Genomic DNA, 26733 nt, shown 5'->3' with positions numbered 1-26733 from the left:
GTCAGAGGTTCTTAAAGAGACAGAGGCCTATTTCAAGACATTCACTACAGCCATTTTGAGAGAGCCATTTTATACAAGGCAGTTATTTTAATTTACTGCATTTACAGACCAACAGAAGGTTTCGTCATCATTGTAGTGTGATATAGACTGGTGCTATGTGATTGAAAAAAGCATAATACCCCGTCTTTAATACAGAAGGTGCAGTTACACGTATGACCTGAGATGGCAGTAATGAGTATAAAATGGCTAACTTGCATCTAGCCCCTTTAAATAAATACAAAATCCATATTCACCTGCTGTGTCTCGCCTTAGGATTTTCATTTCTCCTTTGTTGGTCCTACATCAACAAGTAACTATTTCTACCTCCTTTTCTTCTTACTTGTGTAACTATTTGGGCTATTATTTTTACTTCAACGTGGGTAAAATGATCATGAAGTAACGTCACTCTTCAATACTCTACCCACCAATACTCTGCTCCGGGTCTGCAGCTATCCATTATTGGTCTACTGGGACGGCGGTGCAGTTCTCCTCGCCGGACGCTGGGTGTTGCAAGGGAGGGGAGAGCAGAGAGGGGGTGAGCAGCAGCAGCAGCTGGAGCGGTATGCGACGTGTTAAGTCTGAAAAACTCTCATGTCTCCTCTCCCGCGAAACAGACGTGACACTGCGTCTCTTTGGGACAGCAGTATTTTACGCATCAGCTCTGTGTGGTTGTACAATGTAACGCCTCACTGTCCGTGGAGTTGACCAAGGCGGCGCATCGCGATGGACGGAGGGCTAACCATAACTTTAATTTCTGTGGCGATGTTTTTAGGTTGCTTTTTCCTTGGATTCATCCCACTGTTGTTCAGTCTTTCTCAGGTAAGAGCACATTCTTTTTTGGCACGCGCCAGCCGACAGCGAGCACCGTTAGATGAGTGGCATTGTTGCTGCTGCTCTGTGTTTGCTGCTGTTGCACAAGTTTTGCAGACAAAGTAGCCGAACTTTTGAGGCCACTCCAAAATGGCACTTTGCAAACCTGCTATTAACTTACATAAGTCTAAATCCTGACTTTAACAGAATTTAGACTCTGACATAGTATGGTCACTTTGACAATACTATGTCAAAGTGAACGACCAGGGGAAAAAGGACATCAAGACTTAATTGAGAAAAGAACTACATCTAATTTGAGGCATTTTTATTAACCTCTTAACTCCCACCTGAACGGATCCCATTTTCTCCAGTTTGGCTTTACCCTAATCAAAAAGCTTCTTGGGGAAAAAACACCAAAATAGCCACAAAAAATAAGAAGAAAGCAAGGATGGAAACGCAACAAAAATGTGACAAAAATTCAACAAAAATGTGACAAAAATTCAACAAAAATGTGACAAAAATGTAACAAAAATTCAACAAAAATGTGACAAAAATGTGACAAAAATGAAAAAAAAGAAAGAAAGAAAAAACATACAAAAGGTGACACAACACAGCAACAACGCGAGGAAAAAGATCAGTTTTGTGGGTCTTAGCTTTCAAATGAGGTGTTACACAGCCAAAAGAGGACAGAATGCATTTGTTTTAGGCGGGTGGTAGGAGGTTACAGATGATCCCATTCATGCTTGTGTAATGCATTCAATTTTGCATTTCATTGATTTTTGTCTTTAAAACCATTTTCAGACTTTGTTTAGTCCTGATTTCTCAAGACCTAGTGTTTCTTGAAAGATCAAGTGTTGTATGAGGAGGTGATGTGTATGCAAAGTTTGAGGAATACATTGGCTAAACCAGGATACCAATAGATGCATAAGGTGAGCCATGTTTACAGTCCTGTAGGAGACTTAATCAAACTCAAAAGAGCAGAACATGCAGTAAGCCAAACCAAGACTGAACTTGTTTGCAAATGCTTTAGACCTGAATACTTGTTATCAGCTGAATGTGGTCATGTGTTTTTCCTCAGAGGAGCCTGAAGTTTATCTCCATCCTGGGGGCAGGGCTGCTGTGTGGGACCGCTCTGGCCATCACCATCCCCGAGGGAGTGGATCTGCTGGAGGAGGCGTTCAGGGGTGGAGGTAAAGTACAACTTGCACATATCATCGTTCAACCGTAATCAGCCCGTGCAATGTGTAATCAAGGCGTTCTGACTGTCAAGTACAGCACAGACTTTGTCTTTTTCAATCTACGACTGCAAGATTCATGCAGTATAAAATATAGTTACGATAGGGTGTTCAACTAGGGGTGGAAGGTACTGACAAAATGAATATGTCTAAGTGTTTTTTATATATAGGCCTATAAGGTTTATTTTAGCAAGTTAATAGTATTTTAATTTCTTTGTTATTCTTCTTGTCATGGAAGATAAAATCATTATTACAATTTTGCATGTCTTCAAAGCAATCACTTTGATATAATCTTTGGTACTTCATTCCCACAACATCTTTTGTAACATTGTATTCAAATAGTAAGCTAGACACACTTCTGAAGAACTGTTTGAAAATTACAATGTGCAAAAATCCAGGTTATATGTCGCTACATCACCAAAGCTTCAAAAACAAAATATGTTCCTGATGATCCAAAATACAGTTTGTCCCCTCGGTTTTCGAAACAAAGTATATGGATATATTGTTTCTTATTATTGTATGAAATAGAAAATTGATATATTAACAATATGCTTGGAAGTGTTGTTTTCAAGAATGCACTGGAGCGAAAACAAGCTATAAAATCCTCAGAGACTATTGTCGCGCAGGCACTTAATTCCACAGCAACCATTTTCCTTTGTTGATTTCACGTGGCAAAACCCATAGGTTGACTAAAAAAAATCATGAAACTGTATATTGCCCAGCCCTTTTAACAGACCGCTAATTTTCCTATCAAATGAACCGTATGTAAACCTGCTCAACCAACACCTGCAGTGGAGGTAAATCCTGCTTTGTCAACAGTATAAAGCATTGGTCTGTTGTCTGTGATGTTAATGTGATGAAAAGCGCTCTCCCTCTTCTCTTTCTGCAGACCCCACCCCTGTTAAAGCATCCTCTGACCTCAATGAGACGGCGAACAACACAATGTCCTCAAACCCTGCCGCCTCGTCCAAATTCATCATCGGAGCAGCGCTCACGTTCGGCTTTCTTCTAATGTTCACTGTGGATCAGATCGGGAGCTACTTCTCTACACGAGGTGATGGCCATTTGATTTACTTATCCAAGGGAAGAGAGTTTAGTTGTTGGAAAGTTCTTTACAATTAAATCATACTAGTGTTATTATTATTACAGCCCAATATGCAAAACTGATACAATGTCACCTGCGTCTTTCATACACAATCAGAGAGGAGTGTGACAGCGTTCATCCATTAGGAGAAAACAGTCTGATCGTACCTGTGAACATGGCAGAGTGGCTTTTCATCAGCTTATAATATCATAAATAAAGACGTAGGACGAACAAAAACTCTTCTATTACAAGGCAAGGACAGTCAAGTATTGACGCACAACAGTCATTGAATTTGATTCGAAATGTATTTGCATACAGGGCAAACTACATTTAATTTACAAGTAATTTAGTAATTTTAGGCATGCAAAAGCTAAACAAATATTAAACGTCTTTGGTTTCTTGAATAATTCATTGTCCCCTATTCACACCGGCATTTTAGTACAGACCCCATTGCATTTTTATCCCCTCAATATACTGCACTTAAGACTGAATTAACAAATAGATAAACAATATTATTTACAAATGGAATTCAAATGACTGCTGAGCTGAATTCTAGACTTAAAGGAGCTATCCTTTATTTTTTTCAATTTTCTGTATTGGAATAAAATTTGTTTTGTTCTTTAGTATATGGTAAAAGCAGACATTTGTCCAAAAAACACTGGTTTTAAAGCCTTGTAAACAGTCATTAAATGTAAGGCTAGTAGGCATTTTTCACAGTGAAGTGACAGTTTTCCCTGAAAGTTGTGAAACCTGGTTTAAACTCAGTCCCTGTGACAAATTTTGATGTTGTAAATGCATTAGGAAAGTTTGAGATGAGTTTGGACCAGAAAATAGCAATTTGAAATTTGTACAATCAGGTATAGCTCCTTTTTTTTTTTTTTTTATTCTTGTATTTATCGTTTTTGCAGAATAACACATAACATGATGATCTCAGTTTTACATATGTTTACAAAATGTAAAAATAAAATGAACAATTAAACATAAGACTGCAGCCAGTTGTCATGATAAAGTAAAAATTTCAGATTGTTTTTTCTTTAAATTCAGCTTCTTTCAATGTTAAAATAACGGTAATTCTTTCCATGGTGAATATTTCCTGCACAATGTCCATCCACTGAGTATGGCTTGGGTGGCTCAGGTTTAAGCCATCTTCTTGTTATTGCTTTCCTGCCTGCAGACAATAATATCTTAACCAAATATTGATCATCTTTCTTCACACTGGACAAAAGGCCCAGGCATGGCTCCTTTAAATAATTGTACTGTCACAACTACATCAGGAAAGTTTGTTGCTTAGTGATGGTTCCAACTAATGTTATAGCGCGTCAGCATAACCTCAACAAACATGTTCATTTTGTTCTGTGCTTCCAGGCAAAACAGCGTGTTTGTCCAACAGCACAGGGCTCACCGCCACTCTGGGACTAACCATTCACGCTGCAGGTAAATACGTGTTTGAACTGCGACGGAAAACTTCACTATAAACATTCATCGCTAACCACTGATATGGATCACTGTTTGACTCGGCTCATAATTATCCCTCTGTGCCGTCATATTACAGACACTAATGACATGTTTTTCACTGCTTGTATTCGTTAGTGACGACATGAGAGCAGTGATAGCAATTTACAAACTAGTGTTGTAACCGGTGGTTATCTAAGCCAGTGTTACACAACCAGGGGTACGGGGACCCTAGGGGGTACATGGGCACGTAGCAGTGGGGACATAGTTCAGATTAAAACTATTTGAACGTCACAATTAAAATAAGAAAATGTGATATATACATTTGCTTTGTATTTTTATGTGCTACTGTCTTTTGACCAGGTTGCTCTTGAAAAAACCTGATTCAATAAAAAAAATAAAAAAATCATAATTATTGCTGTTTTACAAATGAAAATCACAAAGCTTACAGGATACAAGTCAAAAAGGGCTGGTAACTATTGAGATGTAAACTCTTCCAGACTTTAAAATGTTTCTGACGGGTTTAAGAAACTGTCTATTTCAGCACATCCACTTCATGTATCGTCTTAATTGCTTTGCTTTACTTTGTTTTTAACGTTTTCTTTACCCACACGCAGCGGATGGATTTGCTTTGGGCGCAGCAGTGGCCACAGCTAAAGTAACCGTCCAAGTCATCATATTTTTGGCTGTAATTCTACACAAGGTGAGATTACATTATTAAATTACTCTTTTGTTAAATTTCTGTTGCTTTTCCAGCAACTGTGAACCTTAGGTGAGATACACCGCCCAGCGACATTCAACAACAATTGATTTTCTCTTTTTTTTTTTACCTTCTCGGGGCAATGTAGACTTGCAGAACTTATGCACAATAGTGTTTTGGGAGTTTGCAGAAATACCGCACAATAAGCAACAGTGAGATCTAATTACTCGCTACTGCCCGTTAGGAACATTAACCTACAGTATAAAGTACCTCAATTTCAATGGGCTTCTGCAGGTGGCACTGGGGTCATTTGCAATTTTAAACCTTTTTCCATTCACTTTATACTTTTAAGTTAGGTGTTTTTTTCTGGTTTAGACATAGTTTATAACAGTTTTAGGCATAATTGTGTTCAATTGTTGAAAGTTTGAGAACCACTCTTGGGTATGCAGATGATGTCACAGCAACAGAAACCAAATGGGTGTCAACGTTGAATTATAAAAACTGTTGCTTTGACACTCGGTCCATAACGCTGACGGTTCTGTTTAGAATGAAAATGATGTAAATGCAGAACAAAATTGCAGATATTGTACCTGCCCTTTTTTTCGTGGCCATACCTCCTTTGCCCTGTCCGATCCCGTCAGACCTTGGAAGCTAAGCAGGGAAGGGCCTGGTCGGTACTTGGATGGGAGACCGTGTGGAAGAGTGAGTGAGTGAGTGAGTGAGTGAGTGAGTGAGTGAGTGAGTGAGTGAGTGAGTGAGTGAGTGAGTGAGTGAGTGAGTGAGTGAGTGAGTGAGTGAGTGAGTGAGTGAGTGAGTGAGTGAGTGAGTGAGTGAGTGAGTGAGTGAGTGAGTGAGTGAGTGAGTGAGTGAGTGAGTGAGTGAGTGAGTGAGTGAGTGAGTGAGTGAGTGAGTGAGTGAGCTGATGGCGCAGACTGCTAAAGCGTCTTTGACTGTCCAGAAAAGCGCTATATTAACCTCTTAACTCCCGCCTGAACCGAGAGCATTTTCTCCAGTTCAGCTTTACCCAAATCCTGTAGGCCAGTGTAACACCTCATTTGAAAGCTAAGATCTACAAAACTCATCTAAATGGATCTTTTTCCTCACATCATCAGATTTTTTTCCATCTTTTTTTGGGGGGGGGGTATTTAACTCATTTTTGTAACTTTTTTGTCATTTTTGTGTCATTTTTTTGTCATTTTTTTGTCCATTTTTTGTCATTTTGTTGTCATTTTTTGTCACATTTTTTGTCACATTTATTGTCATTGTTTTCTCACTTTTTTTGTCACATTTCCATCATTGTTTTCGTCTCAGTTCTGTCGCTATTTTCACACCTTTTTTCCAGAAGCTTTTGGATTGGGGTAAAGCCTGGAGAAAATGTGCTCGGTTCAGGTGGGAGTTAAGGGGTTAAAACTGATGCATTATTATTTTTATTTTTTTTTATTTTTTTTTACAAATTTAAAGCAAAAACACTGCTCTGAAAGGAATATGTATAGTTACGGAGTCAGGCTTGGTGGAAGATTATGATAAAGTCACCATAAAAGTGATATTGTAGCTGGAAACGCGATTGCACATGAAAAACTTGAAGTTCGATTGTACAGTCTGATAGTGGTGAGAATAAAACAATTTAACAATACCACTGTTTGTGTATTATATTGTATTGTATTGTTTTGTTTCCATCTACATATTTAATTTGCTGTTATTTTGCTGTATTTGGTTGGTACAGTGCTCGATAATGAATTCTTGGGACTGATTTCCATCGTTACACTGGAGTGTGGGACCGAGCCAGAATTTTAGAAATACGGTTGTTTAGCTTTAGATCACTGTTTTTTAAATGCATGAAACTACATCATTTTCTTTGTTTTGCAGGCTCCTGCTTCTTTTGGTCTGGTGTCATATCTGATGCACACAGGTTTAGAGAAGAAGTACATACAGGGGCATTTACTTGCTTTCTCTGCTGCTGCTCCTATTGTTGCTATCGCCACTTACTTCATTTTGCACGCTGTAAGAATTTCACATCGTTCACTGTATATTCTATTAAGTAGCACAGTAACAGGGCATGATTTGTGTCTGTTTACAGTCTGGCGGCTCCTCTGTGACCCAAAACAGCGCCACTGGCATCGGGATGCTCTTCTCGGGCGGGACGTTTCTTTATGTCGCTACAGTGCATGTCCTTCCAGAGATCAGCAGCAGGAGCAGTGCAGGCGAGGCAGACACTCTTCAGCCTAATCCTGAAGGTCACGTGCATCAACAGCGTTTCATGGGACTCCTAGAAAGTCTCACCCTCGTTTTTGGGCTGGGACTTCCTGTTATACTTGCACTAGGCCTGGATGACGACTGAACAGAGTGATGTAGTTCCCTGGAAAGACATTTCACAAAGGGGACCACCTTTTGTTACTGAAATCACGTGCTCGAAAGGAGAAGCTGTCATCCAAAGTTTAGAGTTTCAGGCCGTGTCACTGAGACAAAATGCTTTGATTTGGTGCCAAAATATTTCTCACCGTGGATGACAAAAGACAGCTGCTCCCGTGAGACCCAGCAGACGTCACACTGAAGTTACGTGATAAGTTATGGGGGAACTGGCAATAACCTGATACATCCGATGTCCTACACTACACAATTAAAACTAGGCCAGAGGTACCCATAAGCTTCCCTTATATACGTGAACGAGGTGATACCAAATACTTGAATAATGGTTTAAAGTTACAGCTTTCCGTGCAATACAGGAAGGTAATTTTATTTATTTAATTATATAAACTGGTACTGTAATAAAAGTTTGTTTAAAAAATGATTACTTTGGCTAGTCTATGATTGTGAATTAAAATGAAATGGATGGCTATTATGATACAACTCACCTCACTCTTTTTTTAACTGTCATTTAGTCAAACACTAGGAACGCTTTGCATATGAACAATGGTAGCGCTGTAATAAAAATGTTCTGAGATAAGAGAACACTGTAGCTAACTTTAAAAGTCTGTCCTCTTTTGCCCTCATAGAAGTTATGACTCATAAAGGGCTGCACAATGAGTCACAAACCAATTTGTAGTGTGAATGTTTGCAATTGTCACACAAAGCTATTATTTTACTAAATGTGCTAATGTTGCATTTTATACCTCTACAAGCATCAAGCATGTTCTTTAATGCACGTAACTCTTTAGTTTAGCAGTTCTGATTTCAGTCTTGTCAAATATAAAATACTAATGTTTAAAATGTGCACAGTGGGCTGATCTTTGTTTTTTTTTAAACACATAAAGCGCATTATGCTAATTAAAGACTTCAGAAATATATCTTTCCAAAATTGCACAGCTGCCCTACCTCCGTCTACATAGCTTTATAGAGTCTGAAAAAGAGGGAAAACTACTAACTTACGTTGATACCGGGCAAACTTTTCAGATCATGGATCAGGTCACGGCTACGAGGGAAGTGATAAAAGGTAAGAAGCATATTGTAGGTTTCTAACAGTATGTATTCATGTTTACTTTTTACCTGTCTTTTGATCTGAACAGTGTCAGTGAACAAGTCCCATAGTGCAGCACTCCAGTGTTGTAATAAAGGGTGGGATGAATGTTGAATTTAAGATTAGGAATGGGATGGACTATGAACAGGATCTCCGTGTGTGTGTGTGCGTGTGTGTGTCGCGTCGCACTGGTCTTGGCTAAAAGGCAAACACAACATTTGTTTTGCTATTACAAAATATGAATACATTTTTTAAAATCTAAATAAGGAAAAAGAAAAAGAACTGCGAGATTTTTTTTATTCGTCTTATCTCACACCCATAATTTATTTCCACAAACTATACGAACTTACTTCAAACTGCAATCTTTAGATAAGAAACTTACTGCAAAATATATATTTTCAGGCACCATAATTGAGGCAGAAAACTTTCAGCTGTTGCCATTTCAAATGATATCTTAAACAATATATAGATGGACTAGTACAAGTATCGTGTGAAAGTATACATCCAGCAGCCAGTTCCTCAGAGCAAATACTGTTTTTTCTCCTTTTGAGTTCTATTCGTTCCAGCTTTTCTTTGTGGCACGGCCTCATAAAATTATTCATATTCAATTGTGTTCTCATTTGATGCAAGATCCCTTTTATAACTGTCTAGAGCAGAGGTTCTCAAAGTGGGGGTCAGGACCCCTCTGAGGTCATGAGACACTGAGGTCACAAGAGTTTTCAATAGAATAGTTTTTCTATTCATAACAGTTGATTTGATGTATTTTTTAATGAAAGTATATCCTAATGAAATCAAGCCACATAATAACTTGCTATCAAAACAAACCAGATTTTTCAAATGTTCCCCCGAACTTATTACAAATAAGCTACTAATTACAGTAGGAGGTTCCGAGTTGTTGGTCTGGTGATTTTGGGGGCCCGAAAAGTTTGGGAACCCCTGATCTAGTGCAACAAAATGAATGGTTAATGCTGCAGTTTCATCTGGGTCATAGCATCGTAGAGTTGAGCCTCTTTTACCATCTGATCAAAGGTGTGGGTGCTGGTGTGCTGTCTGACTCTGTCTCTGAGATGAAACGAGGCGCGGGCCAGTCTGTTCGCCTCCTCCTGTATCTGCTCCCTCTGTCTCTGGAGCCGCTCTCTCCTCCGTTCCTTCATCAACACACAACTCTCCCTCATCTTCCTCATCGCCGCCTCCTGTGCCTCCCTCCTCTCTCGCAGCTGCTGGTGGCACTTCTCCCTCTGGCTGTTCCTCTGCTTTACCTCCGTAGCTTTACTCTTGTTCAAGTGTGAGGCATCTTGTGCCGCTTTCTCCATCCTGCACTGGCTCAAGTCATGCAAAACCCGTTTGTGCATCAGCAGCTCTGTGCTCTGCAGCTTGGCCCTCAGCTTTGCCCTGTGAATCTGCTCCTCTTCTTGGGCTACCCTTTCCTTGAGCTCCCTTAAACGTGCCTCTACAACATCGGCATATTTCTTACTACACTTCTCCATCTTTCTCTCTATTTCTTGTCTCTTCAGCACTTTTTCCTCTTCCTCTTGCTGCTCGATCCTCTGCTTGATCAGCACATGTCTCAAAAGCTCCTGTCTGTTCTCCTCCTGTAGCCGTCTCCTCTCCTTCAACTCCTGCAGGGCCTTGTTCATCTTTGCTCTTTGCTCTCTCTCCACAGACAGAAGCCTCTCCTGTTCTAGCACTTTCTTATCCTCCTCCTCCTTGCCTCTTAAAAGCCTTTCCTGGTTGCGTTTTCTCTCCTCTGCCTCTTTCACTGCAGCCCTCAGCTTCTCCTTTCTTTGCTCCTCAACCTCACATTTCAACTGGTTCCATTTGTCTTCATGTAAAAGCGCCTCTTGCTGGAGCTGAGCCAATTTTTGCTTTTCCAGCTTGTTCCTAAGTCGTTTCCTAACCTCTAGCTCCTCGTGCCAGCGCTCCATGCTCACCTTCAGCTCCCTTAGCCGCTTTCTCTCTAACTCCATCCTTTCCATGTCCACTTTCTTTCGAGCTTCTTCTCTATCCTGGTCCTCCTTGTAGCTTTGCTCCAGCCTGCTTTGCTCTTTGTCGTGCCTCACCAGCATCAATGCAGCAATCTTACGGTCCACATCAGACACTGTCACATGCATTTCCCTATTGATGTCCATGGTGATTTTCTCCAGCTTCCTCTCTGTGGCTGGGGACTGCCTGAGGTCTCCCAGGCTGATGCTGCTGAGGGTGCTTCTGTCTGGTTCTTTGTTGGTCATCCCGGATTTCTGTCTGGAACACAAATCTGCATATGCCACAGGAGATTCATATGACTCATTATTAGATGCCTTTTGAGTTCTTGAAAGCCCGGGTCCAACTTCAGGCGTTTTTTGACCTCCAGTCCACCTGCCGCGTCCATTGCACCCCTGGACCAGTCTCTCCCTCTCTGCGCGGCACATACGCAAAAGCCTCTTTCTTTCCATCTCATACATCTCGTGCATAACTTTTACGACCTCAAAGGGCACGTCGCGCCGCTCTCTCTTCATTTGGTTCAGAGATTTTATTAGGAGCTCTACGGGTTTAATACCGAGGCGCTCGCACGACTCCAGCGAGCGAGGACTTGTCAAAACATAGCGACTCCTTTGGGCTTCCGCAGACTCAAAGTTGTTCAAGTCCAAGTGAAGCAGAGGAGATGTGGTGCTGTTAATTTCTCCCATATCTGCAAAATCGCGTACCGTTCAAATCCAATTTGATTTCACTGTCCGTCTCCTGCCTCCATGGCGCAGCGTGGTCAGGTCAGGAAAGGATTACCTGGGTGTTATTTATAATCGCCATTTAAAGGCCCCGTTGCAGTCCTCGTAGCAAATGTGTGTCCACGGGCGAAGAAACAACTCTCCTACAGATGCAATATTTAGTTAGTCTCATAGGATCAATGCATTGTAATATATGTGCAGTAAAGTTATTTATGTATGAGGGTATTCTGGTAAATTACCGTGGCTCTCTGCTCCACTTTTCCTGTTGTAGCCTCGCAAATTAATGTGAAGTCCATAAGTTGCAGCTGTAAATGACAGGTCTGGGACATGCTGGACACTTTAGGTTCCCATAGTAACGGCAAACGGACGGACTTTCACTAATACAAATGTGGGTTACAGCGCCATCTAGTGTTCATCTTTCAGACCTAAACGGAAACAGATATAATTTTTTAAGGGAGATTAGATTCCTCAAGCAGCCGGGGAAAACATATTCTTTCACAGTTATAGATAAGAAAAAAATAAGATAAAATAAAAGACTACAACATATCATAAAGAGCCAGTTTATATTACAGCTAGTGTTTATGGGATGGGTAAAATATTTGTATTATGCTTTTACTATCAGTGATGATCTCCCCTGCTAAAACATATCTGCCAGATGCGGATGTACTTCCGCTTGTTTCTGCAGGATACTAGTTTTGTGTAGTCAACGCACCAAATATAGAAATACATACCTATATTTTTTAATAGTTTGAATGTATCGTTAAAATTAATTGTAACAGGAATGTACTTTTTGCTACAAAGGAAGCAGCGTTGAAACACAACACAAAAAGACGACGACGACCGTTGCCATCCCAGCGCGCGCCTCTTGATCAAACTCCATCGAGAGGTAAACTTTCTTATTTGACAGTGTTGGTGCAAAAGTAGTTTAGGTATAAATACTTTCAAATGGGATGTTAATGAAGAAATTATCCGGTTGCTTAAAGTGTGTCCGTTACAAGAAGATATTCAAAGAAGTCTCTGAAGTCTAGCGCAGCTAACGTTGTTGTGGTAGCTAGCATGTACACACAACTTCCTCTCCTGAGTCCAGCAGAAATGTGCCAGTGGGATTGTGTATTGTTTGTTTACAGTTGCTGTTATACAATTCAATTAACCCTTTGTTGATGGTCCGTGACGCTATCTATACTTTCCTAATACTTCTACTACTTACTACACTTACGACTCATAGTTATTGTTTTCCCCAACATTAAGTTAGTTAGTTCCCATTGTTAGATTGTAGCTACATAGGTAATAGGGTTATATTGAAATGCTTGTTTTGATATGAGTAATTTCTTCTCAAGAAAGCTGGGTCTCTCTCTCTCTAAAACCAAAAAATCAGGTTTGAAATCTAGGAGTGATCATGGACTCAGAACTTAAACAGCAACATCAAAGCAATAACATCAGCAGCTTTTTACCATCTGGAAAAAAAAAGCTAAGATCAGAGGAATAGTGTCAAAACCAGACTTGGAGAGACTTATCCATGCTTTTGTCTCCAGCAGGTTAGACTACTGTAACGTCTGCTCACTGGCCTCTCTAAACGAGCTGTCAGACAGCTGCCGTACATCCAGAACGCTGCTGCTCGAGTCCTGACGAGAACCAAAATACGACCATATTAGTCCAGTGCTCCGGTCTCTGGACTGGCTTCCTGTCACTCAGAGAATAGAATTTAAAACAGCTCTGCTTGTGTACAAGTCTTTTCATGGTTTAGCGCCGAAGTACATCTCTGACATGTTACAGCCATATGAACCATCTCGGGCCCTGAGAACCTCAGGGAGGGGTGGTTCCTAGAGTCAATAATAAACACGGTTAGCACAGCTAAAATCTGGAACAGTCTCCACGAGGATGTGAGACAGGCCTCAACTCTGACAATGTTCAAATCAGTTCTTTGTGTCCATGCATATGACTGAAAGTATTTTATCTGCACTCTTGCCTTTTACTGTAATTGATAAATGTTATGTTGATGTTTTTAAATGATTTTATCTGTTTTCTTGTAATTTTATGTAACTATGAAGCACTTTAAATTTGCCTTGTGCATGAATTGTGCTCTACAAATAAACTTCCCTTGCCTTACAATCTTTAGCAAAATCTTAATATAATTGTGTTAACTATGTTTGAGCAAACATTGTGTCTAATGTGTCATATGCACTTTAAACCAGTGAAATCACACTCCAACCATGAGAAAATCGAAAGGAGCTGGTGAGGACACCAGCCGGCACAATGGCTCCACTGTCCGCAGGAGAGGAGATCGCAACAGTGAGGGAGACCATGATGGCTTTGGTTCTGGAAGCCTGCAGGACGATGACAACGACCCAGCCACCAGGAGGGAAATACGGAGCAAGTATAGAGATCTAATCAACTCAGTGCAACGTGAGTGACTCTTTAACTCGGATTATACTTTGGAATCACCCACAACTATCCTAATTTCTAATATCCTCACGCTTGCTTCTCAGAAAATAGAGAAGACATGCTAAGCCCCTCCAACAACAAGCTCACAGAGGTTTTAGAAGAAGCAAACAAACTTTTTAAAGATGGTATGTAACAAAGTTGTTAATTTTTGTATGAAAATGTGCTGACAGTAGGGAGAATACATACATAATATTTTGTCTCTTCACAGTACGGCAGCCCAGGGAGGCAGCTCTAGATGCACAGCTTCTCGTTGTTGCCACTGACCTTGGGAAAGAGAAAGCCAGTCAGTTGTTTGCAGAGGGCAGTTCTTTTAATCCTGCTGCTTTTGCTGTGCACCTTGTGAGTATTGCTTAAAATGATAAAATAAAATAATGTGTGGTTGGGTAATAACATTGTATATTAAGATAAGCTGTATTACCCACACTATTAAAACCAGCATCCTCTGGTGTCTCCTGTTAGTTATCCTTTATGGGTCTAAACCGGTTAGAGAATGGTGACAATGAAGAGGAGAATGGAGAAGAAGGATACCTGCCCAATGATGCGTGGGACAGAGTGGCTCGCAGAGCAGAGTGCTGCTTTAGAACTGCCCCTACTTTCCACTACATGTGAGTAGTGACTAACTACACTATTAGTGACTGACTACACTGGTGACCCCTACCATACTCATGAATAGGAAATGCTCTTTTCTCTCTTACCAGGATGGGTTCATTTCATGCAGAGCCTCCTCCACCAAAACAAAAAATTGAGAGGCAAAGGAAAGCAACAAACAAAGAAGAAAAAAGAATTATGCCAACTCAGGTAAATGCACTTTCTTATTGGTATGTATCAAAACTGAATTAAAGATGACTACTCTATGAAAACATTTTCTATGTTCAACACTGAGAGCTAACTTACACACACACAATTGCTTGTTTGTTATACTTTCAAAAATACACCCCCTGAATGGCTTTAGATGTGTTTCATTTCATTTTGTCTAGTTATGTTTAGTTATACAACCAAAATAATAGAATACATTAAAATAAATAAATAAAAAATACACACATGAAGTGTTTGATCAATAAAAATCTCAGTGGTGACTGCAACTTTGCAAGAGAATACCTTACAACACTTTAATATTGTGCTTGTAGCTAAAGAAAATGGAAGAATCTCATCAAGAAGCAACAGAGAAAGAAGTGGAGAGGATCCTTGGATACCTAAAGAGTTATTACCAAGATGATCGTGAGTGAGCCACTGCAACGCAACATACTAACAAATTATAATACAGATTCTAATGTGACTTATGTTTGTTTTTGCAGCATCAACGCCAATATCATATTACGAGTTTGTCATTGACCCAAACTCATTTTCCAGAACTGTAGAAAACATGTTTCATGCGTCATTTTTAATCAGGGTAAGGTCCTGTTTGGATTTTAATTAATAGAATCTGACATGCAGTTGTTTTAATCGTCTCCTGTTTCTCAGGATGGTTTGGCGCGAATGTATCTAGATGATGACAAATTGCCATGTATAGGTGAGTTTTTTTCTGTTTATTTGACTATTACACTCACTAGTTTATATAGAGATGACTTTTGTAATTCATGTAGCCTGTCATAATACCCTTCTATTTTTGTTTTAACTAAACTCACTTTCACTCACTTGAATATAGCTCCTGTGGAAGAAGAGATGGAGGGTGCAGCAACAACCAGTCGTCACCAGTGTGTAACCTCTATAAGCATGAAAACATGGAGGGTAAGTCAGTTTTATTTGTGATAAAATAGATGTTCACATTATTTTCATTACCTTGAAATACTTGTCATTTATTCCCTTGTAGGTGCTCATTGATGCTTTCGAAATTAGAGACACAATGATCCAACCTTTGAACACACAGAATGAGTGATGGACAAATGCAAGTTTTTGTTCAAACTCAACACTGCTTTTTAATATGTGTAAGAAAGATGTGCCATTGCCACTGCCTCATAACTGAGTTTATATTTGTTACATAAATGCTTTTATTTACTGGTTTAAAACTTTCAATAAAATTATTTTAAAAAACTTTGTTGTTTTTATATAACAATAATGCATTGGTTTTAGATAGCGCTTTTCTGGACAGTCAAAGATGCTTTACATTGCATGGGGTAATAGTAAAACATACAGTAGCTATAACTTTTAGTTAACCTCTGGGGGCATCGAAGGGTTGACCACATCATTCATAGAAATATACGATAAAATTCATTAATCTCATTTAAGTATTTAGCCTCTAATATCATATTCCTTGAAAATGTTTTCTTATTTGTGCATATACACTGCCTTCTCAAATGAAAAACTTGCCACTTTGTGCAGTGGTCACACTCCCATGATCATACAACATCTTGGTGAAAAAATATATTAATGCAACACTGGATCTTTTGACACAAAAATACCACAGTGAGTGGGTTCTGTAATAAAAGCTAAGCTTCCTTTGTTGCTGTGTGAGTACTTGTTTTCATACAGGGCTAATTTCTGAATCCCTAAACTTGAAAAAAAAAATAGCGGAGTCGACCAATCCAGTGAGTGGCAGGTGGGCTCTGCTGCCTCCCCTGTCTAGGGCAGCGGTTTTGATTTTTGGTCTTATAGTAAGAAGTCCAGTTTGGGATAACCTTTCCCTTCCTTTGTTTAGAAGAAATAAAGACATTTCAGGTATACTTTATTTAATTTAAGTGTATCCTGTGTTGTGTCTGAGTTCTAAAATGTCTGTGTGATAGTCCCGTTATACTGTATGTGTCTACATGTGTCTACACATGATGGGCATGTCAATTAATAGTTTTGTGAGTCTGAGCTTGTTAATTCTATTTTGCAACACTGAATAGAAGGTTTAGGGCTCAGGTGCACTGTTCTTTTCTGTTAATTTTGGGTTAAGTGGGTTACACTCAAGACAATGGTACTAGCATCATGTCAGCTGAATTCACCTGATCACATTTTGGTGCGGAAGTTCATCAACATATCAAGGATGATGTGACAATCATTTTTATGACATAGAATATAATGTACTGCTTTTTCCTCCCCGTGATTATGATGTAGGATAATTCCATTCGCTTCCTAGTTTTTAAAGAAACAGGCCGACACTACTGATGCTGCTCGCTCCTGCTTCCCTCTCTCCTCTCTCCCTCTACGCGGTTTTCCCTCCAAAGCGGTGCTTGCGTGTGCTCACCCATGCAGTGATGTGAGGCTGCACATGAGGCTGGCTGGCCAAGACGAGCCGCATTTCTCACACTTATCTGAGTAGGCTGCCGCTGTGTAGACTTTATTTAACAATGGCTTGACAAATCTATGTCAGTGGTGCTTTGAGGGCGAGATTAGTCAATGATAGAGACACAGAGGCGCTCACTGTTGCATAGATCTTGCCCGTCTCGGTGATGCTGTGCTGTGCGATCGGTAAGGATGCAGTTCTGCCGGAAGGTTCTGTGCAAGCCGTGTAGCGCCCGAGTCACTTCACCCGAGGAGGACATGGAATACAAGATGGGCAGCTGCATTGGAATTGCAAACAGAAAGGTAAATAAGGCAGGGGCGCTGTGTGTTATGCGTGTTAATCAATGCGTTAAGCTGAGAGATGCTGAGCTGAGGCAGTGACAGAGGGAAGGTGCACTCTCATGTTGGAGGAGGGGTGGTGTCAGCTGTGGGAGCAGGAGCTGTGCACAGTGACGGGAAAGGAGGAGTCAGAAATGGTTACCACAAGAATTAGATGGATATGTGTAAAGAAACAAAAACAAAAATGGGAAAATGTGGTGACAGTGCATGAAAAGATCAGGCAAAATCCAAATGACTATACTTCTGTGAATAGTATTGTAATCCGGTTTCATGCTACATAATGTGAATGGAAAAATGCTTAAGTGGTGGTAACACTGGTAAAGATGACATCGCAGTAATTCTCTAAGGTTTTAATTGATAACTTGCCTGTGTTGATTAGTATATTAATCAGTGGTTCTCAAACTTTTAACACCGAGTACCGCCTAAGAACAAACCACCCGATTTGAACCTGATCTATGCAGGACTATACCAGGACAAAACCTGTGCTACCAGGTCTAGAGCAAAAGCCGATCTAAAATAGGACTCATGGCTAAATTAGCTCAGTGACACCCTCAAAAGAGGACAAATGAATATGTAAAATTACCTCTAACTTAAACAAAGACTATAGGACTGCAGAGGAGTGTGAGCATCACCCGAAGCTGCCCACGTACCACCAGTGGGACCTGTACCACAGTTTGAGAAACACATTTATATTTAATTGTTAATGATCTGCAGCCCACGCTCTAAGCATGTGTCAGTCAGTCTATGTGAAAGTGTAAACATGATCCTGTTGAGTCCCCTCTGCGGACAAGTACACTTTGTCTCTACCAGTTTTCTTCTTTCCATTCTGCTGCAGCATTTTAGAGTTCAGTGTGTTGTGTAGACTTGATGCTACTGTTGTTATTTTTGTTGCTGAGTTTGGCAGTGTTGTCATTGTGTCTGGAGACTCCTTGGGCATAGCCATAGCTGTAGGAAAAGCCCGGAACTTAACTCAGCTTTGCATGAAAACATTCCCAGGGCTTGCTCATGGTTTGAACTGGCCTCTCACCTCATCTAGTTTGCCTATTTGTTTACAGTGTTGCCAGAGTGTTCGCTTCAGCTGACTGTCTGACCCCCCACAACTCCCCCACTTGCTGCGTCAAGCAAACATGGCCTCCCGAGCTCCAGTTCTGTACACTCAAATATGTTTCCTCCTGTCCCATGCCCACCACTTTGCCACCTCGCCACCCCTTCAGCCCCGTGTCCTTTTCCTCTCACTCACTGTGTGCACTTCGAAAATAGCCCCAGGAAGAACCTTGGGCACTTCGAAAGACAGCGCAGAAACAGCTGAGCTTGTTTTGAACGGGAAAACACTGGATAAAAAGATTGCTCCTGTTGTGTCTGTGGAGAGCTTTGGTGAGTAGTTTGAAAAGAGTGTTTGGGAAAGTCTTTTGAAAATACACTATCTTGATAAGAAGTAAGAAAGACGTGATTGAATATAACAAATCAAAACAAGATAAGAAGTTTAAGATAATGTTATGGTTGGTGCATTTTGGGGTAATTGAGATATTGCACACATACAATGGGGGAATTGTTATGTTTTTGTTGTAATATAAAGCACTATGAAAACATGCACCATTTCCTATGAAGCCACTAATTAAACATTCGCTGTTTATAATGAAATACTAGAAGACATTTGGTAGATATTAGAATGTTTGAGTCAAGTGGGTCAGTACAGAAAATAAAAACTTTACTTATCTACAGTGATGGAGAGGCTAAGATGAGGTGATGAGACATGCTTAGCTAAAGTATCAATGTTGCTGCCAAAATCCCAGGTAAACACTGCAGCCAGTAAAAGTGCACATGCGTCCAGACTGAGGGGACTGAAATTACACCCCATTCACACAAATAGCCAGTGGACAGAACAGGACACAGCATGACCTAAGACCAAGGCATGTGAAGATACAAGAAATGACCATGTAGCAAATGCAGCTAAAAAAAAGTAATACATAAAGTGGGCATTTGGATATTGTTTAATGCGTAATTGTGCAAAAGACTGGAATAACATCTAACAAAGAGAGACCGGACAGATTTTTCTATTTATATGTCTGCAGCTATATCCAGGTCAGTGATTTCCGACTAAACTAAACTCATGAATCCCCTGAGGTCCTATGAGCAATGCAAATGAAATGCCAAAGTAAAAGTGAAAGTGGGTCCTGCCTACATTGGGAAATGATTGTAGCAAAGGATTTGTTTCATAAAATAAGGAAAAGATCATGGTGCGCAGCATATGTAATATAATAATAATGCATCGGTTTTATATGGCGCTTTTCTGGACACTCAAAGACGCTTTACATTGCATATTCATTCCATTCTTGGTGGTGGTAAATTACTATTGTAGCCACAGCTGCCCTGGACAGAAGCGAGGCAACCAGTCTGCGCCATCGGCCCCTCCGACCCCCACCAACCACCCACTCACTCCCTCACTCACTACATTCGCCCAGGCTTCCTGGTGTTTCCAATCAGTCTCCCATCCAAATACCAACCAGGCCCTTCCCTGCTTAGCTTCCAAAGTCTGACGGGATAGGGCAGAGCAAAGGCGGTATGGCTTTTTTAGTTTTAGTGTTTTGTAGAGGGAGAAAGGAAATACGTAAGTGTATGAATTGTGCTGACTGAGGACTGATAGTGAAGAAAGTAAAGATTTGTTAGTCTATAATGAAGCAATAATCACTGGAAATGTCCCAGTCATTTTGGCCCTAGTCTTTTGACCATCTCATAACATTCATAATTCATTCATAATAAAGAAATGCTAAATTTAATTTTTTTTTAGATCCGACCCAGCTCTTTTTCCTCTTTAGGAATGGTTTAATCTTCTTATACCATGAAATCATTCATCATCATCGTACGCGTTGAATCGAATGAAATTGATGCTGGAAATAGATATGCTGGTGAAATTTTAGAAATCCTTTGTAGTGGGGGTAATTTGAGGGCTGAAATGGATTGTCAGAACGAGTTGAATGAAGCTGTCAGGACCATAAAAATCAACCCTCAAAACCTTAACAGGGGAGGTGAAAGTGTTATGAGTTCTGCAGACGGAGACAGATTGGATTACTAACTGTATCTCTGCTGAAAACACACAGCTTCAGGCAGGTATTTAGAAATAATAATAAATTGCACAGAGACATTAGGCTTAAAAGAATTCACAATAGGCTTAAGTAGCCCCTATAGACTAACCTAGTATATACTCCTATTTGGCTTCAGAGGGAGGTCTCTCTAATACCATTCCCCCTAGACCCGTTTAATCCCACTGAGTTTGAGTCTGACTGTTCACTCACTCAGTGCTGGACCTGTCCCGGGCCCAGATGGCTGCACGTGTGGTCCCTCAGTGTATCTGCAGTGGAGAACAGCTGATCTGAGGAGAGCACTGTGCACTGGGGCAGGTGTAGAGTCACAGTCATGGGCAATGAAAACAGCGCTGCCGAGGAGGCTCTGGTAAGAACTAAACAAAAGTAGCACCGTTAGATGAGTAAATTAACGCAAAACAGCATCATGATTTTTTAACATTGACTCACATGTAACTGTTTCAACTGCTCGCATGTCGTTTAGCTTTGTTTAGAAAGTTGGGTACATATATTTTTTTTGCAGTTGTAAATGTATTTCCACTCCTGCTGAGTATTTGTGCTGATTTGGCTAACTTTGCATGTCAAGGGTTGCTAGGATCGTTGTTAGCAACCTGTTAGCTTAGCCTAGCCGTGTGTTATTATTTTTCTCACAGCACGCCATGCAACTGCTCAACAGGTCTGCCATGTGACTGTTTTTTTCCAAGGTATTTAGGATTATCTTAATAGGATTTACTTAAATATTGCCTTATGATCTATTAAGGCTGTGTGGTATGTGACATGTCTGCGTGTGTGTGTGATGATGAATTACTACACTGTTCTCCTGTGCGTTGTTGATCGCGTGCACGGTTACAAACAAGGCATTGTAGATGTTGCAGGTTGATGACTGTCATTTCCTGATTTCAGCCAGAAGAGGGCGCCCCTGAGAGTGTTGTTCTGTTTCCACCTGAGGAAAATCGCTCCTTGGAGGTACAGACTGTGTGTTTGCTGTGTGTGTCCCAGCCAGGATGTAAGAGGCTTGTTTTTAGCTTTGCAATGTGGGTTGGGTTTCGCCAAGTATGACTTCATGTGTGGTTGGTGGTAGATACAGCCTTGTATGTCTTTATTTTCTTGTCACAAGTGGAGACCTCACTAGAAATATATTTTTATATATTTTGTTTTTTACAGTCAGAAATTAATTTATCAACTATTTTATACTATAGCCTAGATCAGTGGTTCTCAACCTGGGGGTCACAAGACAAATTGGGGGGGTCATCAGATCACACTACAAAAAGTAAATATCAAGCATTTGCTTAAATGACTTGAATTGAGGAAATGTATCGTGTTTTGAGCAGTTTTCACTCATTTAGACACTTTTCCTGATCGGACCAAGTTGTTTGAGGACATTTCAGACCAGTTCTAGGGTAAATCTCACTTGAAATAAGAGAGTAAATTGCCAATGAGAAAAGACCAATTTTCTTACCCCATTGGCAAAGAAAATTACTTGAAATAAGGACGAAACATCTCAGAACAAGTGAAATAATCTAGGACAAATGCCCAAGAACTTCTTAACTAGTCAAAACAACAAAAATTTGGATTATTATGCTCAAATTGAGATGTTTATACGGATCTAGTTAATTTCTTTTTGCAGTGCATGTGGATAAAATATGCATATTTTTATTAGCATATAATCTAATATTTTACTGCAGCATGGAAACCTACTTTTCTTTTATAGTTAGGGTATGTCGTGTTTTGTACATTGAAAATTTCATAAATATCTGTCTGTGTCTCATCCAATCAGAAACCAGAATTGGCCCCAGGAGCCTCCAAAAGCACCCACTTTAAGTTTACTCCACAAACATGTCCTTAAGCGACGCAACTTAAGCTTTATGTGATAAAAAAAATTAAAACATTATTTTGTATCTAGGAAGGTTTTTTCCCCCCACTAAACAACAAATAAAATTCACATTTACAAAGACAAAAAAGGAATTATTGGCAAAATTATAATCACCCTCTTCGAAGCTTGATGCGCAAAAGAGGTCTATTTGCTCATACGTATGTTAGTGAGAGACATTCTTCTTCTTCTTCTTATGTTTCATGTCAAGTTCAGTGTCACAGACGGTCACAGTGTCAAACAGTAGAACAAAGCAGTCAGAGTTATAGGCTTTATAAGCAATGCAGAGGTCGCTGTTTGTGTGCGTGACCATGATGTAACAAAAGCCTATGCGGAGTGAAACCTGATCTTCCCTCTGGGGGTCAGTGCTGCTTTAGACCCTTGGCCTATTTCCCATCATTCACCTGCAGAGGCACTGTCAGTTAATTCACAGCCACACAATGCAACCAGGGAGGGAGGAGACTGAGGATGTAAACAGGAAAGCACTCAAGGAAAGAAGGAGTGCAGTCTGGAGCACACTGCAGGTCCACGACAGCAGATTTAGGGCCCTTAGCTTTTTGTTTATTGAATAAACTTATTTTGCTCTAGGACGGGGATAGTATCAGGTAGCAAGCTAATCCCTGACCTTCATTAACCAAAAAAATAATAATTATCAAAATACATACAAACCAAAGCCAGTAAATACATTTGAAATGACATAATAACTGTGGTACGTCTATCACTTGTGGTAATTTGGTAACAGATGATTTTCATTTCATTAATTTCTTAATTTATTTCAGGCAATGGCACAGAAGGTACAAGGTAGACAAAATATACTGAAGTCATATAGTGCAACCAGGAATATACAGTATGTAAACATGACGATCCAATTCAATATGCCTACACACTTCAGACATTATTTAGTCCAATTTATGTCGATTTAAAGACAAAGTTTAGTCCTGATTTGATCTTGACCTAGGCCTGGTGGTAGATGGAAAGTCAAATATTTTAATAAGTTGGTCCTTGGTGTGAAAAATGTTTAAAATAGTTTAAAATAGAAATTAAAGAATGAAATTAAATCGAACAGGCCTATGTGAAAGAAAACTTGTCAAACAAAAGTTGTAATGACACTATAAATATCAATAACATTATACAAGAAGTTATCTTGAACAATATTATTCATATTTCTAACATGGAAAGAAATAAAATTATATTGCATGTTATTGAACTAAGGATTCAGTAATTTCTCATGATTTTCCAAATTGCAGATAGATGACAAACAGTGTTTCAGAATAAAACAAGGGTCCTAAATCTGCAGTCCTACATCTGCAGCTTCTCCGGTCTGCAGAAGGAAGGAGGAGGGAGGGGGACACACTACACTGAAGAGGGCATTGAAAGAGCCGAAGAGTGCAGGGGGTGGAGAAAAAGGCGTCACAATATTACCCTCCCGGCCAGCCTGTTTGGGTCAGCCTCTGCTAGGGTAGTGTTTCTCCACTCGGCACACTTCTGGAGGAAACAGACCTCATGGAAATTTAAGCGGGGAGGAGAAGAAAGCAGGAGAGATCGGGCAGGACGGAGATAAGAGGGTGGAGGAAGTTAGCTGAGTCAGTTGGAGAGCAGGAGGGAGCGTCAGCAGCATGTGTTGTTTCAGCATGGTGTTGGTGTCATCGTCTACCCCCTTTCAAAACACTCACGCGGACCCGCAGTGGCTCTGAGGCATAGGACCGCACTGTAGAGTCACCTTCAGGAGTTCTGCCGGGTAAGTGCAGCTGAGATACTGTGCCAGTCTAATGTACAGCGTAAGGAACCTGCATTTTACTGTTATAGCAAGTTGTTAAGCAGTTGTAGTAAGACTGTAATGTCCTTCTTGTACCATTTATTTAAGACAGGTTGTAGATACACGGGCTGTGATGAGTGGTTGGCATAGTAGGAATAGTTGTAGTGGCTGTAGTAGTTGCAGTAGTAAAGGCACTCTCACAGCACAGTATATTTATTGTCATTAGTGGTCTTATCTATGCTTTGCTTAGCAGTGGTTGTGGATTTAAATATGCTTTATAAATAAACAGGACCTTCTTCATACTCTATACTTTCAATTTTCTTTTTCAAATCAACTTGTGTCCGCTTGTTTCAATCCGAAGTATGATATTTATGTAAAAGTACTGCATAAAATGACTTGCTGCTAGTGTTTACACCTAAGTTACGCTGCCTGAGTTCATAACATGCATCTTCTCAATGGACCGTAGTGCTTATTATCGGACACGTCTCCAGGCAACGTCAGTGCGCTTTCTGCTTTCGGTAAATGAGTAACAGACCTGGGATGTACTTTTACGATTAGGCAAATGTATAACCAGTCTTGCATAATACAAACAAAAGGTGCACGCTGCAACAAACCAGGTGCGAAGGCTTTACATTTCTGCAAAGTGTCATTTTAAACAGTAGCTGGTCATAATGACAAGGTGAGCACTGACAGGAAACAGGAAACCCAGGCTTCTGAGTCAAAAACATGTGAGGCTAAGTCCAACCTGCATTTAGTATGTTTTGTTTTACATCTGATTATGCAATGCTCATGAAGCTTTGTTATACAAGGATTAAAGTTTTACAGGTTTTGGCCCATTTATGTGAAAGCGTTGTGTGGGAGGGACGACACAGATCCTGTTGTTCTGAGGCACAAAGGTCCATATTGTGGCGGAGGTGAGCTCAGAGGATCCCCTTTGCTCAATTTTGCAGTGCGAGTTAGTGATGCTTTATGGAGGTCAAACCAGAGCCACTTTTGTCACGCTGACTTCTACCACAGTTTTATTTCACCTTAACTGTGGAGAGTAAAGTTAGAGCTGAACCAGTGTTAGGATTTTGTGCTGCCGCGCTGTCTGCTGCATAAATAATGAATGAACGTATCTCAGCTGCTTCTCACTGCACATAGCATTAGAGTTGGCATTCCAGTCGGCTATCAATCACAGGCTGGTGGGTCAATTACAGCGTGACATTTTACTTTTATAATTGTGTGCAATAATTATCGATTGACGCTCTAGTTGTTGTTAGTTATCCTTTATCCTGTTTACAGATGCAATGGGTCTTCACTTTTATGGGGAGTTCATTGTGAAAGATTACAGTTGTAAAGTTGACATTTAAACTGCATTGCAAAATCAAAATCTAGTACAGTCATAGCAAATGCATGCATGTAATTATTGTATCCTGTTTTTAACTATTTAGAGTGTGTCATGCTATTGTCAATGACCTGTCTGTGACTAAACAAACTCTGCAGAAGTGTTAAACACTCGGGTGGAGCATCTCGTTGATTCCGTTTGGCTTAAAGCACTAAACTGTGGGTGTTCAGTGTTTGCTTATGACAGGCTCGCACTTGTCAAAGTCCACACTCGTCCGCCATGTGCTGAGCTCCGGCAGGTGTAGCTCATATCAGTGTGTCTGTCCCACAGGCTGAAGACACATCCAAGAGGGACAACAAGCCGCTGCTGCGAGGAGCGTCGTCCAGCCAGCAGAGCCTGTCCCTGTCCCAGTCATTGCTGCCGGACATCGCGGTGGTGTCCGGGGTAGAGGAGCAGAGAAGCTTGCCCGGGGACTCTCTGGAGGACAGAGAGGAGCTGGAGTTTCCTCACGACCTGCTGCCCAGTCTCGACTTCAGCAGCGAGCTCAACATCTGGGAGTCATCACTGGGGTGAGGGTTACACCACCACACAGATGCAATACATGAGTGTCACAGACTGTGGAGCTGATGTCTACATGAGGAAGTCCTGAGGCCCTCTTCATACTGAACACACATCCCAGTGGATATAAGGGTACTATATCAGTGTATTTTCTTAGTAAGGCTAAAATAAATAAAAAAGCAGAAGGACTGGTTCTTAAATGACTGCAGGGAATAGAAGGAGGAAATTAGAATTTCAGTGGAAACTATATTGGACTATACACTACAGTGACTATGCAAGCAACATGCCAAAAAAAAGGTTGAGGTGTTCATTATTGTATAGAGTTAACAGTTTTACTTTAAGTTAGTTTCACAGACAAGAGAATAGAGGTTTTTTTTCACATTCTTTAAGAACTCAAACATTGCATATGTTACCTTCAAAATACGGTCATATTGTCACACATGTTGACGCCATAATAATATTGGCAAACATATTATGTCAGATAGTGTTTTCTGTTTCTGTGTTCTGGACATTTGCCTTTAGAAACCAGCCTAGTTCAGGCCTGAGCCCATGTGAGCGGGTGAGCCCCCTGCTGGTGGGTCTGCAGCATCACATGGAGGCCCCTCAGCTGATGGTGGTTGTTGATACGAGGTACTCAGTGCCTGGGAATGATGCCTGTGGTGCAGTGTGCTCTGAAGCAGA

The 26733-nt window shown here is 40.5% G+C and overlaps 4 protein-coding genes across 5 annotated transcripts in view; 3 read left to right on the top strand and 1 right to left on the bottom strand.

Annotated features, from left to right (window-relative positions):
• The first annotated feature begins 573 nt into the window (after positions 1-573).
• On the top strand, positions 574-8042 carry LOC306965233 (zinc transporter ZIP9). 2 transcript variants are annotated; one of them, XM_079559496.1, is made up of 7 exons: positions 574-858; positions 1928-2039; positions 2974-3138; positions 4534-4602; positions 5238-5323; positions 7187-7321; positions 7398-8042. In XM_079559496.1, exons 1-7 carry the CDS (start codon positions 763-765, stop codon positions 7656-7658), a joined length of 924 nt encoding a protein of 307 aa, XP_079415622.1. In that variant the 5' UTR covers positions 574-762; the 3' UTR covers positions 7659-8042. The 2 variants fall into 2 exon arrangements, with proteins under 2 accessions (XP_079415622.1, XP_079415623.1); XM_079559497.1 differs by lacking the exon at positions 7187-7321.
• Positions 8043-9627: 1585 nt separating this feature from the next.
• On the bottom strand, positions 9628-11634 carry LOC306965659 (coiled-coil domain-containing protein 185). The gene has a single exon (XM_079560179.1). The coding sequence runs from the start codon at positions 11438-11440 to the stop codon at positions 9737-9739; it is 1704 nt and encodes a 567-aa protein (XP_079416305.1). The 5' UTR covers positions 11441-11634; the 3' UTR covers positions 9628-9736.
• Positions 11635-13664: 2030 nt separating this feature from the next.
• nsmce4a (NSE4 homolog A, SMC5-SMC6 complex component) lies at positions 13665-15869 on the top strand. The gene is made up of 10 exons (XM_079560264.1): positions 13665-13879; positions 13963-14043; positions 14127-14257; positions 14378-14523; positions 14617-14716; positions 15046-15136; positions 15214-15308; positions 15380-15428; positions 15564-15646; positions 15729-15869. The coding sequence occupies exons 1-10, from the start codon at positions 13687-13689 to the stop codon at positions 15792-15794; spliced, it is 1035 nt and encodes a 344-aa protein (XP_079416390.1). The 5' UTR covers positions 13665-13686; the 3' UTR covers positions 15795-15869.
• Positions 15870-17071: 1202 nt separating this feature from the next.
• Positions 17072-26733, top strand: part of tacc2 (transforming, acidic coiled-coil containing protein 2) — a 53707-nt gene continuing 44045 nt past the window's right edge. The window contains exons 1-2 of the mRNA XM_079559697.1: positions 17072-17425; positions 25825-26063. Coding sequence (XP_079415823.1) covers positions 17315-17425; positions 25825-26063 — 350 coding nt within the window. The 5' untranslated portion in view covers positions 17072-17314. The remainder of the gene's footprint in view (positions 17426-25824; positions 26064-26733) is intronic.

Source organism: Gobius niger, assembly GCF_951799975.1.
Source record: "Gobius niger genome assembly, chromosome: 7".
Classification (NCBI taxonomy): domain Eukaryota; kingdom Metazoa; phylum Chordata; class Actinopteri; order Gobiiformes; family Gobiidae; genus Gobius; species Gobius niger.
This window is presented reverse-complemented; position numbering and strand designations above follow the sequence as displayed.

Coding starts and splice junctions, on each gene's coding strand:
- LOC306965233 (XM_079559496.1), top strand. CDS start 763: ATGGACGGAGGGCTAACCATAACTTTAATTTCTGTGGCGATGTTTTTA. Junction 3,139..4,533: donor GAGCTACTTCTCTACACGAG/GTGATGGCCATT, acceptor CTGTGCTTCCAG/GCAAAACAGCGTGTTTGTCC. Junction 4,603..5,237: donor ACTAACCATTCACGCTGCAG/GTAAATACGTGT, acceptor ACCCACACGCAG/CGGATGGATTTGCTTTGGGC.
- LOC306965659 (XM_079560179.1), bottom strand. CDS start 11,440: ATGGGAGAAATTAACAGCACCACATCTCCTCTGCTTCACTTGGACTTG.
- nsmce4a (XM_079560264.1), top strand. CDS start 13,687: ATGAGAAAATCGAAAGGAGCTGGTGAGGACACCAGCCGGCACAATGGC. Junction 14,524..14,616: donor GCCCCTACTTTCCACTACAT/GTGAGTAGTGAC, acceptor CTCTCTTACCAG/GATGGGTTCATTTCATGCAG. Junction 15,647..15,728: donor TAAGCATGAAAACATGGAGG/GTAAGTCAGTTT, acceptor ATTCCCTTGTAG/GTGCTCATTGATGCTTTCGA.